At 42.5% G+C, this 16,501-nt stretch overlaps 1 protein-coding gene across 2 annotated transcripts; it reads left to right on the plus strand.

Moving 5' to 3' along the window:
* The first annotated feature begins 685 nt into the window (after positions 1 to 685).
* On the plus strand, positions 686 to 14,025 carry COPS8 (COP9 signalosome subunit 8). Of its 2 annotated transcripts, XM_001916419.6 has the most exons (8): positions 686 to 1,256; positions 2,304 to 2,374; positions 3,512 to 3,560; positions 4,763 to 4,895; positions 9,210 to 9,317; positions 11,211 to 11,273; positions 12,251 to 12,298; positions 13,002 to 14,025. In XM_001916419.6, the coding sequence occupies exons 1-8, from the start codon at positions 1,179 to 1,181 to the stop codon at positions 13,079 to 13,081; spliced, it is 630 nt and encodes a 209-aa protein (XP_001916454.1). In that variant the 5' UTR covers positions 686 to 1,178; the 3' UTR covers positions 13,082 to 14,025. The 2 variants fall into 2 exon arrangements, with proteins under 2 accessions (XP_001916454.1, XP_070125664.1); XM_070269563.1 differs by lacking the exon at positions 9,210 to 9,317 and having other exon boundaries at positions 1,032 to 1,256.
* Positions 14,026 to 16,501: the final 2,476 nt, after the last annotated feature.

Below are 16,501 nucleotides of genomic sequence, written 5' to 3' on the forward strand. Positions count from 1 at the left end.
CTGAAGAACAGCTGACTTAGTTTTCCGCACTATTTCCAAGGTTCTAAGAACAAAATACACATACATGTATGAGCTATGAAATACAGATTGTCTAATTCCTGTGATTCCACATATGAGTTAAATGCACTTATATTTGTATTTAACACTGTCATTGCACAATATGAAGATGGATGGTAAAATTTAAGCAAAAAATTTAAAATTTCTATTTTTCTTAGAATGACATTAAACCGCAAATTAAAAACTGGTTAGAAAAGTTGAGGGAGACACTGGGAAGAAAGAGAAAAACTTTATATTATCATTCATGGCAGTCCCCAGTTGTTTGAACTAGGGGTCCTGCATTTTCAATTTTCTCCGCGCCCACAAATTATGTAGCCCATTCCGCAGCAGGGAACAAATGGAAGCGTCTTCCCCAGTGGTCTAGTGAGGGCGGCAAACCAAAGACGCAAATCAACAATATGCAACGCAGCGTTCGCTAGCAATAAGTACGGTACGGAAAACTAAGGAGGCCAGGATGGCAGGAGCAAGTCAGCGAAGATCTAGGATCCAGACCTTGCAGCCTAAGCGATAGCAAGGAATCCAGATTTTAGGGGTTTGAGCAGCAGAGTAACAACATCTGGTTTATGTTTCAGAAAAAAAAAATTTGGCCATTGTGGCTGTGTAGGGAGTAGCCTGGAGGGAGGCGGGCGGGGAAGTCAGCAGAGCGCCGAGGTTCGGCAGCGTGAGTGGTCCAGCGAGCGAGGGGAGCCCCGCGTGCAAAGACGGCGTGCCCTTCACTGAGATGGGAAGGGCTGCTGAAGGGGCAGGTTTGGGGGAGAACCAAAAGCTAGGTTATGAGCCTTTAAGCGTGCATGCATGTGTATCAGGCCTCAAAGTGTAGACATCTAACTGTCCGCAAATATGCACAAAACCCCTCCCTACGCCGGTTCGGCCGCCAACTTAAAGACAGCTTGCCGCGGGGATCGGCCAGTCCTCCAGAGCACCGAGAGGGCCGGACAGAGCGTCGGCATCCTCGCCCGGCCGCAGCGACGCCCATCGACGCGCCGGAACCGACGGCGCGCCTGCGCATGGGCCCTTAGCAGCGGCGACGGCGGCGTCTACGTCATCGCGGGCGCGACGCCCGGAGGGATAGTGTGGGGTCTGGGTGTTGGGACCGTGTGGCGGCGGCACCAGCAGGGAAGATGCCAGTGGCAGTGATGGCGGAAGGTGCTTTTAGTTTCAAAAAGTTGCTGGATCAGTGTGAGAACCAGGAGCTCGAGGTAGCCATTCGCGTCGCGTTGGGAGAAACCGCGGGGTCGCTGGCGGCCCCCGGAGGCGCCAGTCTCCAGGGTAACAGGGCCTGGGGCCCGCGGGGCTGGGGACGGGAGCCCCGAGTGTGGAGCCCGGGACGCTGCGGCCTGCTCTGAAGGCTAGAGATCCAGGCGTGGCCTCCCCGAACTCGCTGGGAGCTTGTTGTTTGTCTTCAGCTACCGAGCCCGAAAACCTTGTGCGTCTTTGCTCCTAACATCCTCCAATATCTTCTCGTGTTAGTTGGACTAGTTCTCTTGCCTCTCGTTCTGGGGGATCGTGAGGGAATTTGGATGTTATTAAAGACGTTTGTGCAGGCGCACAAGCAGACCAAAGAAGATGTGACCATTGTAACCTTTTATTAACTCAGAAAGCCTTTCCCGCTTTCATAATGTTATCATGTAAGCTTGTGTTTCGTCTTCAGTAAGACGGGTGAAAGTTATATCATGCACCTGTTAAAGTTAAGGTTTTTTCTTAGGCACTTAGAAAGGATTTATAACGTTAGTATAAAAAGTTAATTAACTAAAGGGGACAGCAGCCACAGGCAGCAACTCACTGATAGACACTTAATAGATGTTTTTTGATTGAATTAAAGTTGAATGAGGAGAGAAAAGGCCTTGTATCTCAGCTGTGCTGTTTTTCCGTTGATCTCTCATTTACGTAGGCATTCAACGTATTGATAGAATGGGCAGAGTCATGATGCTTTACGAATCTGTTGGAAATACTTGTTTCTTACACATCATAGTGAGACTGTTTGAAAGAATTTGAGAACTAGGTGAGGGAAGTCATTTAAATATTCTTGTGCATATAAAGACATAGAGGCTCAGAGGGAGATAAATCACAGCTGAGGACAGATCTAAACTTAAAACTCTGGTTTTTAGTGTTTGATGCTTCTACAACTGTAATAGTAAGTAGTATAAAATATTCTTACTTTTTAGATTAGTGTTAATAAAATACTTTTTAAAAGAATAAAAGTATGGGAATAAATGAGGTTTTTTCTTTAATTTTTGGCCTTTTAGGCTCCTGGAGGAATTGCTACACCCCCAGTGTATGGTCAGCTTCTAGCTTTATATCTGCTCCATAATGACATGTAAGTACGTTCTACCTAAAGCTAAGAGCAGCAGCTTCCTCAAGGTTATACGGAAATTATGCTCGCGTTGAAGTAGCCTCACTAAAACATAGGCACAAGGAGCTGTATCTTTTATTATAATACTTAGTACACCTGTTTTCGTATATTGAATTATGGCTTAAATTCTGACAAGGCTGAGTTATTTTACAATACACTTGTTTTACGTATACCTTCTAAAAAACGTTCTAATTCGTTGTGAGAAACGACACTGTCAGTAGATTTAATTCTCTTGACCTTTTCTGTCTTTTTATAAAACTTTCTTATGACCTCTTTACTTACTTCACATGTAATGAATAGACCAAGAGAAACAGAAGAGAAGATTGAGAAAGTTAAGAGGAACTTGTTACCCACATGTGTGAGATTTCTTGAAAGCCTTTAGTTTTTTAATTATCCCTAACTAACGTCCATTGAAGAAAAGTCAGAAAGCGGAACTGTGCAAGCGGAGTCCCTTATAGTTGTTTCGACGCATTGATGATTGCTGTTAAATTTTGTTTTAAATTCTAAACCTTTTCATTTCATATCTTTTTAAAAAACTAAACTGAGATTTTTATTACACATATATCATTTAAATTATGTTACATTTTTTTGTAATCCCATTGTCATATGTTTGTTGTAATTCAAGCTTCCAAAGTCTTGAAAACTGCCTTGAAGGTTTTGGTGGCTCTCTACACACTTGGGAGGAGGGCTCATGATAAGGATAAAAGTATTGTGTGTCCTTCATATTGTCAGGGATGCCAGAGCTTTGCAAGCATATGCATTTGCTTGTTACATATATGAATAAATTATTTAGGCAGGCAGTTCTCTTTCAGTCTTTGTGTTTTTAGTGTATATTGCCTTAATGTAAAATCTGGATCAATAATAAAAATTCTGTACAAATGGCAAAACGTTACTTTGGTAAAAATATTTCATGTCTTTTTGTCTGGAAAACTACTCTTACTTCCCTTGGACAAATTCACATAGAACTAAATTTCATTCTGTATTATAAAGAGTGTTTTAAAGTATACTTCTGTGTGTTTGCACTGGGATTTGGAATTTTAAACATTTACCCTGGTGGTTTTTTTTTAATTGCTTATTCTTTCTTGGGGGGCTGTAAATTAGGAATAATGCAAGATATCTTTGGAAAAGAATACCACCTGCTATAAAATCTGTAAGTATTCTTTCGATATATTTTACTGCTTAATATAGTCATAGCATTCCTTTAGATGGCAGCCTCTTAAAAGTTTCTGTTTTTTGACTCATGCGGTTCACAGAAATAGTTGTTAAAGTGGTGTTAAAGTTTACGACTAGATCTACAAATTCCGTTAATCGATTAATTTCCCTTGGATGGTATGGAACTCTGTGCTCACCTCCTGTGGGTCAGCTTTCTTAAGATGCTTCTTAAGTGTCACTTTACCCAGTAAACAACTGAGCCAGTTTAGTTGAATGTTTGGTTTTTATGTTGTATTGTTTTTTCAACTGATTTTTGCAGTTTCCTAAAATGGTATTTATTTCAGAACTGATATTGTTTACAAGAATATTCTAAAAATGATCATTCTTCACAGTATTATTTCTGCTCATTAGGATTTTAGATTTCTTGTTTTGGCTGGGAGAGTAGATGAAATAACCTTTTTTAAAAGTTTCTTTCAAAGTGAATTGAAGTAAATTTGTAATTTCAAGTGATTCACTGTGTCTAGCATAAATGTGAAGCGAACGTTTTGAAACATTCACAGAGTATTACCAAGAATTCACCCAAATTCTTTTTTTCAGTATTGAATTTCAGCAGCAGATCAGATTGGTATTTTTATTCTCTTTTCTTTTCCCAGACATTCTGTTAAGTAAGATTAGAATGTTCCTCCAGCTTCATTGGCTTAAAATAAAGAACTACAAGTTATACGGCTAGTTTCAGTGATGTTAGTGCGAACTCTATCCTTAGGCGGCAGTGTATGACATCTTAGATTGGCCATCTATATCATTAGCCATTTTGCTATTACTTTTGTCCTAAAAATGCATATATATATATATATTTATGTACATGTATATATGACTGTTATATATTTTGTGTTGCATATATGTGTATATGAAATATAAATACATTTTTAAAAAACGTATAAGATAATTAATTCCCAGACTTAATTCTGAAATATTTTTGTACTACTTTCTCATGACTTAATTTTCTATTGTAATAAAAATTTATATAAAACATACAAATAAATTTTACATTACCATTTACAGCATTTAAAAACCTTTTTGATAGTGATTGGGCTGAAAAGTAATTACATCTCTTAAAAGAAATGTTGAATTATGTTTAAGATGCAGTTGTTGGTAAATCTGCAGAGCGAATATCCTCAAAGGCAACAATATTTATTGCAGGCAAATTCTGAACTTGGAGGAATTTGGTCAGTGGGACAAAGAATCTGGCAGAGAGATTTCCCTGGGATCTATACAACCATCAACGCGCACCAGTGGTCTGAGACGGTCCAGCCAATCATGGAAGCCCTTAGAGGTAGTGTTTCTTTGTGGCTTAGAATTAAATTAGGCTAGACCTGTTCTGTAAGTGCGGCACTGTTAGAGTCAGTCAGTGATGTATCTAAAATAACAGATATTTTCTGCTCAGTGAAGGGGGCAGGTTTCTCAATTCTTTTTTAGATTTGCTATAATCATGCTTCTTCATTTCATGTTGCTTGAGATTATATTGGCAGCTAGGGACCTCACTGTGTCTTAATTCTAGATTGAAATTGCTCTTGTCAGTGAAAGGGTATTGTTGCTACTAAAATGAAATCTTGTAATTCTCCAGTAAGGCCAAGGAATGGGTTGGTTAAGACTTTAGAAAGTTGAGACTGTACTTTAGTCTCTGTCAGCCTCAGCCTTTGATAGGGGTTGTCTTCAGCTTCTTGATTTATAACTAATCCATTCTAATATGTAGATTCTTATATGTTTTTTAATTGCTTTGGAAGATTACAAGCCTGGTGCAGCATAGCGCGGACCCCCGTAAAGCTTGACCCTGCCTGCCTCTTTCTGTCCTCCCACCCCAACACTTGCTTCCAGGCCTCCAGCTTCACTCTTGTCAGTTCATCCAGGGATCCCTTTTTACGTTGTTGTACCCCTATTTCGTATTGCCACCTTCTTCTGTAGTTAATACCTGCCCTCACTGCCCGCCTTCCTGCTCTGGAGGAGCCAGTGAGCAGGAACTTTGGAATAACTGGTCATCGCTCTGCCAAGGGATGTCAACTTTTCAGGGGAGCAGAAGGTAAAGCTTGCTTCCGAGGTGTACCTCATTCTCGTGGAATGGTAAAACCTTATCAGCATAAAACAGAACAATGTAAGCGACCAGACAGGAGGCACTTACTTACAACATGAGGGAAATGATCAGGAGTACAGGACCAGCAGGAGGGTGTGAAGGGGGGAGTGTGGAGGAAGCTTGCACAGGCACACTAGGGGTGTAGGGACCAGCCGTGAGCTCTTCAAGTGCGCCTTGAGGAATTCGTGGAGTAGTGGACTCTGATAGTTTCTAGTTCAGTCTTACGAGCGTGACGTGAGGACACAGGCCAGGTGCCTTTTCCCAGCGTTAGACAGCAGGCTCATTGGCAGGACTAGGGCTCGGGTCTCCTGACTCAGTCAGCAACTGTCCTTTGTGTCCCTCTGGTGGGTGTAGCTGTAGTCCTTCCCAGGGGATTCTCTGTCAGATTAAGAGCTCCTTTGACAGCAGGCCGGTAGGCCCTGAACAGCTGTGCTCCATGACCTGCGGGAGTTTGGATTCTGGGGCCAGACTTCTGGAGTTCAGAGCTTGGTCCTGTCACTAGGAGTGAGCCCTCTGTGCCTCCTTTTCCTCATTTGTAAAATGGGATTATAAACGGTGCTCTCCTCGGGTTGTTGGAAATGAATCGACGTGTGTAAGCACTTACCGTGTTCTAAAGCACTCTTCTTTTCACCTATGATATTTGTGACTGTGTCCCGAGAGTTTTACAGATCTCCTGATTCGTGAATGGTGCTATGTTTTCCTCCATAGGTTGCGGCCTCATGAGGGTCGTCTCATAACAGATTTGAATTACTGCTAAGTTTAATGGTTTGTTTTTTAGTGTGTTACAAAGTGCTGTTTTCTAGTTAAGAAGAATCGCTTTCTTACATCTCTTCCCATTCTGTTGTGAATCAGTCACAGTCCTGTTAGACGAGTCAACGTGGCCTAACTGAGGAGAGGCCAGTGAAAGAACTGTTCTCAGAGGAGACTCACAGGGGCTGCGGAAGCCCCCAGGGACTAGCTGTACACAGTAGCCACTCTCACCCCAGACCCAGAGGGACAAGGCGAGGGACCAGCGTTACTGGAACCGCAGGGAAGAGGCTGCCCCTCAGAAGCTGTGGATGCAGAGGGTCAGCCAGCGCAGCGCAGGGACGGGACAGGAAATACCTTCCCTGACCTGCGGAACCCCACTGCCCATAGGGAGCCCAGGGGCTGCAGACGTGGTGCCAGCCTCCCCGGAACGGAGGGGCAGAGTGGGTTGGAAAGGGCAGGACGGCCAGCTCATCTTCCCATCTGTGCCCAGCGCCGAGTGGGCAGTTCCTGGTAGACAATCGGCACTTTTAGGTAGTTTTTGAACGACAGAGTGAGCATTGTGTTAGGGTCTCCCCAAGACTCTGTCCCATGGTGAATTGCCACAGATGTTAGGTGCCGGCTCCATTTATTCCACCTTCCAGCATGTCATGCTAATGCGTGTCCTCGTGAGGTTACACATTCCACCGACCTCGAGGCTGCAGAGTGACTGCTCAGACTGGACGTTAGATTCGTTCGTGCCGCGTGGCCAGCAGCAGCCCGGGTGTGCGGCCTCTCGCTGCCTCTGTGGAGTGCTGGCCTGCACTTCTGCGTCCTCCGCCAGTTGCTTCTGCCTCCCCTTGTGTGTCTCTTTGTTTTCCAGTTATGCCCCTTTCTGTTTCTCCTCTCTCCCTTCTGTTTTTCTCTTCCATTCACATTCTTTTCTTGTTCTGTTCCCCTATCTTTTTTCTCACAACTCTGACAATCTGACCAGAGTACTTGAACTAAAGTAGATGTTTTTAAAACATGGTAGGCTTATCAAGTGAATATCGTTTTTGGTGTACACTTGTGTTTTCCTTTTCTCTTGTTGCTCTCAGTTCTTTTCCATTGACTGTCTGTAGCCTTCAATAGAAGAAGTTCCTTGGTCTCTAAGATGTTTTAAAAGCCTGATTTAAGGTCATTTGCTGGGAGGTTGGTAGTTAGAAGGAAGGAATTGACTGTAAAGATTTGGGAGGAGGAGCAAGGAGTGGCTCGGTGAGAAATGAGGAAACATGATTGAATGTCAGCGATTTGTAAGGAATGTGCGAGAACAGAGCCCAAGACATTTGGGTTCTGGTGGTGCCATCAGTGAGCATGTATTCAGCACATCCTTCGTCAGAGATGCTAGGCACTTGGGGAGATACAAAGATATAAAAGACAGCCCTCCTGTAGAGAAGTTTGGGGTGTAAATGAGATGAGGGGAGCAGAGAGCGTATGGCATGGGTGGTGGAGGATGGCTGGGTAAGTGAGCAGTGTAAGCAGTCTTGTGACTTCAGAGAAGGGCAGAGATGCAGTGCATTTCAGTGCCGCGGGAGGAGTTTGTAAAGTCCTAGGAATAGTAGAGAGCAGGGAGGAGGGCGTGTCCGACCACACGACAGGATGACCCCAAGGCTGGGAGATGAGAGGGTGGAAGGCTCGTCTGAGACCCTGGGCGCTAGTTTGGAGCAAAGGATGTCTGAGGAGATTGGCGTAGTTGTTAGGCAGCGTCTCAGGAATGGAGAGTGGATTTTCAGTGTGTTGCAGGGCTTTCTTCTGCCTGCAGTCTTGCCTGTTAAATGTGGCGGGTACAATCCAGAATCTTCCGTGTGCATGTTGACCGCCAGGTGAAGGAGCCCTTGTGCTACTGAAAGAGCAGCAGACAGGAGGACAAGCTAGCCGGGCTCCGCTTCCACCCTCCTGCCTCGGAATCATTGACGCTGGAGACTGAAGCCTGGGGACATCCCGTGTGCCAGCTCTAGGCAGGGCTCCTTGCTGGAGTTGTTTGCAGCCGCTTGTCTTAGGTCACTCGTTGAAGCTTGACCTTAGGACTTGAACCCGAACGAGGTCAGGAGATTAGAGCCGACTTGAAAGTTAGGAAGAGTGCTCTAGTTACAAGGTTTGTTCTGCAGCTCCCAGGTGTGATCCCGTATCAGAGACCCTCCTGAGAAAGGACAGCTAAGGGCAGAAGTAGGGCATTTCTGTGCCACTGATTCCAGTGTTTGTAGATAGAATAAAAGAGAAATTTAAAAATCTACATCCTAAATACACAAATATATTTAAATGAAATTTTTTTAGGGTTTGAGTCTTGTGTATATTAACTTTTTTCTCTCTGTATTTTTTATTGTCATTTGAGAGAGACTTTTCGTCTAAGAGGAAGTATAAGAAATGCATTTATGGGGCCGGCCCAGTGGTGGAGTGATTAGTGTGCGTGCTCTGCTTCAGCGGGGTTCAAAGGTTTGGATCCCAGGTGCAGACCTACACACCACTCATCAAGCTATGCTGTGGTGGCATCCCACATAGAAAGTAGAGGAAGATTGGCACCAGTGTTAGGTCAGGGCCAATCTTCCTCACCAAAAAAAAAAGGCATTTGTTTATTCAGCAATATTTGAGCACCTCTTACATGCTAGGCACATATATTTATAAGCATAGAAACCTGTGAGTTGATCTAGTCTTCCTTGTAAAATTTGGACAAGGACAATAATGTAATTTAATTGTGTGTTGTAAAAATGCCAGCTCTTTTGGTTCACTGTCTGCCAACCCTCCACTCCCCAATAGATGCAACACGGAGGCGAGCCTTCACCCTGGTCTCTCAAGCCTATACCTCGATCATTGCCGATGATTTTGCAGCCTTTGTCGGACTTCCTGTGGAGGAGGCTGTGAAAGGTATATTTGGCTTACTAATTACTTTCCAGGAAAGTGGAAAATGGAGGTGTAAATTTTAGGTCCACGGTCTCTTATCTGAACACTGGAACAGGGTATGTTTTTGAAACTTAGGTTGTGTTTCTTCTTTAGAGAGGTGATAGGAAACGTATTGCACAGCACCCCCAGCAGGGTCTTGGGCAACAGGCCCCTGTGACCAGGCACGGTGACAGTCCTGCAGCAGGCCCAGTGTGTGAATGCCCACCCCGTTGGTGTGAGGAGAGAACAGAAATAGACTCACAATGGGGTACTTCAGGTTTTGCCACCAAATGAGTTAAGAAAAAATTTTTTGGTTTGTAGAGCTTTCTGGACTTCTGAGTGTGAATGAGATTTTTGATTTGTATTTACTTTTAAAGCACTTTTTTCCAAAGATAGGCACCAGTTGATGTTCCTGTAGTCATTTCTTGTCGTGATTCCCATGGCAGGACCCCTCAATATCTTCTACTTTTATTGCTAAGACCTTTGATCAAGACTTAAACCCTATGAAATCGTGGTCAGCCCTCCAAGTTGATGCCCAGGAAGGAAGATGGAGCTGCTGTTGACTGATAGTGGGAGGGAAAAGGAAGATGGCGAGAGCAGAGAGTTCCTGGAAGAAAAGGGTACAGAATGAAGCATTTGATAGCAGCCAACACTGGGGCCCCAGGTTGCATCCTGCTTCTTACGAGTGGTACAAAGTGACGTGCAAGAAAATAAAGGATGTGCAAATTATTTGCTTTTAAGTATACCAAGTGGCTGACATTATATTTGTAATTCTGAGCTTAAACTTGTATAACTTCTTTAAATTATTTCTATCCCTCTGAAAATCAACATATTGATAATTTCGTTTTTAAGAAAATAAGTCTTAACTGATCTCATTGCTTGCATTCAGAAATCCTCATTTCACCCATTCTTCGTAAAGACAGTCTCATCCCAGTATCCCTTTGCAGCCCATTTTTTCCTCCTCCATTTCTTAACCAGTGACCCAGGTTCTTGCGCCCCACTCTTACCCACAGGTCTCCAGATGTGCTCCTGCACTTTATTTCTCAGGTGGTGCCCAGACTAACCCCTCCCCTTGCTGGATGGCTGTGGAATATTGCATGAACCTTGTGGCATTGTTTTACCATGAGTAACATTTTGGATTCTCTAACCGAAATATGAGCCCCATTAAGCACCATATCTTATTAAATTTCCAAGGCCTATCACAATTCTAGACACATACAGGGCAGGTCAATGAAAAGTCTTATAGTAAATCATCCTGTTACTTACTCATATGAACATTTGTTTGTTTGGACTCTTCTGTTGAAATTGATCCATAATTTATTATCTAATAAGTAAGATGCCCCAGAGCCTGTACTCCTAACTGACTGCCTGGGTGTGAATCCTGGCACCCTTACCCACCACTGCCAGCTCTGTGATCTAGGACAAGTCACTGGAATTCTCTAAACTTCATTTTCCGCATCCGTTAGATTGTGGTCTCATGTCCCACTTCACAGAGTTCTGGTGACAGTTGCATAAAATGATCCCTCTAAAAGCAGCTAGCATGGTGCCCACTGATCGTGCTTCTGTGTATGTGAGCTGTTGATTTTATCATTGCCGTCGTCTTTGTTATTACTGATAGAATGATTACAGAAGATACTGTGTAAGGTTTCCTTACTTCTGTTTTTAATAATGTTGATCAGGTTAATACCGTGAGATATGCAAATTCACATGAAAATGCGACCTGTAATATACCTTTCTAGTAAAAATACACATTACAGGTTAAACTACACGTTATGTCTCCCATACAAGTAATGTCACTGACAGATTGTGGATCTTGTAAATGAAAATTGTGGAGGTTTTTTGGTTATTTCTTCATTTGTGTCAAATATACATTTTTAGGTATATTAGAGCAAGGATGGCAAGCGGACTCCACCACAAGAATGGTTATGCCCAAAAAGCCAGGTAGGTGGAGCTGTTCGTCCATTTGTGCAGCGTTGAACTCTTGTAAGACTTGCAGTTTTTCAGACATTGAATTTGGATAATTTGATAGGAAAATCTATACCAACAAAATGAAAGTAACTCGTATGTTAAATATAGATATAGAATGATAGACATTTAGGGTAGAAAAGATCTTAAAGGTCACCTAGTTTTACGTTAATTTTTAAAAATGTATTTCTTGTATAAAAAACTATTCTGTATGGTGTTTCATAATCCTTATTACAACTTAAATTTTACTAAGTGTTAATCTTCCATCCTTTTATTTATGGGGCCATTTCTAACTGGTTATCCTTGTATCTAAACTAGTGCCTTTTTAAAAAATATTTTGAATACTCAGATACTCAGCGTCTTCTCCTTGTACTGTTGACATGCAGACTCTTCTAAACAAGACTTTCAGTGGCTTTAGCTTTCTCAAAATTAAGTTCTCTGGTCTTTTGAGGCCTTAAATTATCTGACCTGTCCTCATTATCTCAGTCTGAATTCCCGGCCCCTCAGTCTTCCTCCCTCAAATGAGCCACACTTACTCCTGCTTGGTGGTTTCTCTCCCTCCTGCTTACCAGGAGCAACTTTTCTGCCAGGCCTTTCGAGCTGGGCGCAATCTAACTTCCCTAAACCCTTCTGATCTGCTTCACCCCAGAGTTCCCTTCACCTGCTCTGCATTCCTGGTGTTTAGACATGGTTGACCCCACAGTAAGTGGGACACAAATCTCAGTGTGCACAGCCCTGAGAGGGCGCAGGAGTGGACAGACAGGAATGGTCGCCGCCCATCTGGATGGTGAGACAGGACTATTGTAATAAAAAGACTAATGCAGAAAGATAGCATAATTGTTGGCCCTGTTTGAGAAGTAAATGACCACAATGCCAGTGCATTAAAAATGACATGTTCCACGTGAAAGTTCTTTACCATGACTGCTCTAAATCGGGCTGTGAATTTTGTTTAGTTGCAGGGGCCCTGGATGTTCCCTTTAGCAGGTTTATTCCCCTGTCAGGTATGTAGTGTCGCATGCTCCTTGAGAAGATGTTCGGTTGTGATTCTTCTTCGTTTCTTTTTGTAGTGTGTCTCTATCTTTCTGAGCTCTAACCTTGTAAACAAAGACTGAATTCTCCGCTTGGTATTTATGATACTACATCTGGGTACAAGAGGGTGTGTGGGTTCCCCTCTGTAGCTGCCCTTAAGGCAGTGCCCTCTGGCCGGCCCGCAGAGCCTCCTGTGGGAGCCTCTCACAGCATTTAGAAGGCATCCATGCCCTGGCTGGCATGTGGTCGCTTCTAGATGCTAGAACTAACTCTGACAGCGGGGTTCTCTGTGTTTTTGTGTTCTCTGACAACTTAATATTCTCCTTGAGCGGCGCCCAGCACGTGGTAATTATTCACTGAATTGAGTATCACATGGGTAGGCGTCTTTCCAAGAAGAGCTATGTTCTCTTCAAAGAGCTGTCCCATGTTAATTGTTTTTAACCATCACATGGAAAACTAGTAACAAAGCCAGATGTCTTTACTCCCACTTTGGGAAAAGTACTCATAAAAGTTGAGACTTCTTGGCTTGTTTTTCCAAAAAGTCCAAAATCACTGTAAATCTAAGAAAGTTCCCTTATTGTTAAAATTAAAAACATTGGGGGGTGTGGGTGGCAGGACCAGAGCTTTGTTACGCTGGTGTCTAACTTTAAGTATTTTTCTCTCTCTAACATACAGAGCCTGCCCCAGTTCCACCAATCCCCAATGAACAGCAGTTAGCCAGACTGACCGATTACGTGGCTTTCCTTGAAAACTGATTTGTTATTCTGAGTTCAAGATCCACCTTCAGAATCCTCTATACTGACGAATACAGAAATGTAAAATTTTTATTTTCAATTTATTGGATGAAGTACCTCAGCATTCCTTAGTATGTGATAAAATACTTATATAATATAAAGTATATTATATATATTTTGTCCTTAAACATGATGCTGAAGAGTTGTTGAAACAGTTCTCATTTTGTAACATTTGACAATTTGGAGCCCGTCAGTATTACGCAGTTTATGTTTCCCAGTGATTCCTAAACTAGAGCTCTCCTGCTTCATGTGGAGCGGTGGCCGTCAGCTGGCTCTCCTGCCCCGAGACCCGGCGTGCTCCCGTCTGTACCCCTGAGCGGTAGTTGTAGTGATGCATCTGGGGTTTGAGGATGTCCCCAAGGGCGGCATCTGAGTTGCTGGGGATTCTGCTTCTTCCTCTTTGGAGAATATGCTCTCTTTTCTCCTCAGCTCCTAGGAATCACTAATACAGAATGCTGAAATACAGCTGAGGAACAAAAGACAATTTCCTAGTAAACCAGTGTGTTAACCGTAGATTTTTTTCCGATAGTGTGAGTACATCCATTGCTGGCAGTGGAGGGCTTGCCATGAAAATGCGATTTATTTAAGACATTCATGAGGAGTATTAAGTTGTAATAGTTCCTTTCAGAAGAAGGGAAACATAAGTGTGGAATGCATTATGTTGGGAAGGAAGCGATTAAGATAAGAGATACACTTCTTCGTACGGCTGTCCTGCAGCCCATTGGTTGCCTATATTTATCCCTTGGTTCAAGTTCTGCCTTTTGGAGAAATACTGAATAAGTCTCTCATTTTTTGTGTGACAGCCCTCTGATTATTTGAAGTTGTTTATTGTATCTTCAGGTTAAAACACCCTCTAGTTCATTTATTCTGCATTTGTTCAATAAATATTTAATTGACTTCTTTAACTGTTTGATCTAAGGTAGTTTCTAGAAATGTCACTATCCTGGTCTTTCTGTGGATACGTTCTAGTTTGTCTCTCTCAAAATACGAATTTCTTAATTTAAATAGAAATGACCTGTGTGGTGGTAATTACATGATTCATATTTTCACTCATTTTAAATACATTTTACTGGCTAGATCAGTTACTGTTAAGATTGATGGAAATACCTTTTAAATTAACATATTATTTAACCCTAATAGGTAAATCATGTTGTTAAAACTCTTTGTTTTACAGTTGAGGAAGTGGAAATTCAAGAAGTCAGAGGATCAATAGCTACAAAATGATAATGCCAATTTTTGGACTTCTAGGTATTAAGTACAAATTGTATCCATGGGCCTTATTTTTAATAGATTGGAATCAGCCCAAATGTTCATTAGTAGGGGTCAGTTGAGTAAACAGTAGTATACGCTGTAGTGCCATGTGGCTGTAGAATGCGTGAATGAATGAAGATCTCCATATACTGAAACCACTTGGTCTCCCAGGTGAAAACGTAGGCAGTGTAAGGGTTTGTACTGTGACTCTGTGGGTAAGAAAGGGTGATGGATGCACAGCTGTTTGCTTCCGTTTCCAAAAGAAATAATTGAAGGATAAACCAAAAAGTAATAAAAATGGTTCTCCAAAGGGGAAGGGGAAGACAGTGAACTACATAGAGAAGAAATAATTATTTCAGGGGACTCAGACACAGCATTTTGATTCTACGTTGTCAATGGGATGTACACTAAGGACAAAAAAACTCAGACTCTGAATGCGGTTTCATGGTTAATTTCAAAAACTAGCTTGATATCATCACTGTTATTAAAAGTATATTATAGGATAAAACAAATTAGAAATTATGTGATCTTGTTAGAAGCTAGTAATCTTAAATTTGGCTTAGAAACCTCATATGATTGATTTCTCTTTCTGAACAGTAAGTTGTTCCTCTCTCTGTCCAGCTGAAAAGACCTAGAATAACTCCAGCTCAGTAACAGTGAGAACCACTAAGGCCCAGATTGTGGTCTTTAAATGCCATCGTCAGTTAAACAGAAGAAGAATTTATTTGCAAAATAGTTAATACATCTCTAAGGTCTCGGGCAATAATTGTACAGGTTGCTGTCTGGTACAAGATGTCCCAGGTTCAAGAATGTTTGAGACTAATAGGTTCTTTGAAAAGGTTATAGACGCCAACTTGAAGGCGTTCCCACTAGCCAAACATGAGACAGATTAGGCGTGGAAAATATGTGTATGTGTTTATATTTTTAATTCCTAATAACACTAAAATAAACTCATCATTGTAAAGAAAGGTGGGATAAGTGTTTGATGCCACCTCTCCCTTATTTATCCATTTTCAGAGTAATGATGCCCAGCAATCTCCAAAGTCACAAAACTGAACCTGCAAAGTAGTCAAACAAGCAATGATGGAAAATTCTTTATGGAAGAATTCCACCTGATAAATGTAGAGAAAATTAGAGAATCAGTTCTTTGCAGCCCCTAATGAAATAAGGGATCTGGGGAATAAGTATCAGTGGCTGCTGAGACCACCGGGTGAGGAAATGAGACTGAGTATAAAACATGTCCCACACCCACACACCAGCCTGTCTTTGTGCTCTGGCTCTGCCGAGACTACGGGCTGCAGGCAGGTGTAGCCTGACAGCATCCTGCTTTAGATCCACTGAGGGTCTCTACCTTTTGCCCTGGGGCTTACCCTGACACTGACAAGGGATGCCCACACAAACCTGGGTAAGAGGGAGTTAGCGCCAGAACACCCTTCAGCAGTTGGGGATGTGACACAGTGAGTAAACACTCCCTCGTCTTGGGAAGCCAGTCCCAGGGGGCATTCTGTACCCAATTCCTGAAAAACAACCCCCACAGGGCTGAGCTGTGGTTGCTGATTGTAACCCGCTCTGTATGTAGTGTGGCCTGGGGTTGTGTCTTCCTCCTTCCTGTTCCACTCTTCCCAGTTCCCTGTCTCTGTTTCCTGGGATCAAGAGAAGTGATCTATCTCCATGCAACCTGAAGGCACCTGAATCCATCCATTCTTAACATTGCCAGTGGGACCCAGGAGCCTGGTGTGATGGCAGAGTAACCTGCCATTGCATCACCTGTGAGGTTTTCTTCTCAGGACAAACCCCTTCCCCAGAGGTGAATGTGAATCTAATTGAGGTTTTAGATCTAACTGCCTATTTACATGAATGTGGGAAATAGATGAACAAATTAAACAACCCACTAAGAAGCAATCAGCCAAATCTAGAATGTGAGGAATTTAACAGGACAAATAAGTGAGTTTCCTTAAAAAATAAATGACGTAAGTGTCAGAGTGTGGTGGAAATGGCAGTAAGTACATGAAGATTGCTGCTGCTGGGTTGAAGTACTCTTGAGACAGACTCACAGTGGTGCCAAGAACTACGAAAAGATGAATACATAGAAAAATAATCTGTTGGAAAGACGTCAGCGAGCTCCTGAAG

The sequence above is a fragment of the Equus caballus genome, chromosome 6 (genome assembly GCF_041296265.1).
Source record: "Equus caballus isolate H_3958 breed thoroughbred chromosome 6, TB-T2T, whole genome shotgun sequence".
NCBI lineage: Eukaryota > Metazoa > Chordata > Mammalia > Perissodactyla > Equidae > Equus > Equus caballus.

Coding starts and splice junctions, on each gene's coding strand:
- COPS8 (XM_001916419.6), top strand. CDS start 1,179: ATGCCAGTGGCAGTGATGGCGGAAGGTGCTTTTAGTTTCAAAAAGTTG. Junction 2,375..3,511: donor TATCTGCTCCATAATGACAT/GTAAGTACGTTC, acceptor GCTGTAAATTAG/GAATAATGCAAGATATCTTT. Junction 4,896..9,209: donor AATCATGGAAGCCCTTAGAG/GTAGTGTTTCTT, acceptor ACTCCCCAATAG/ATGCAACACGGAGGCGAGCC.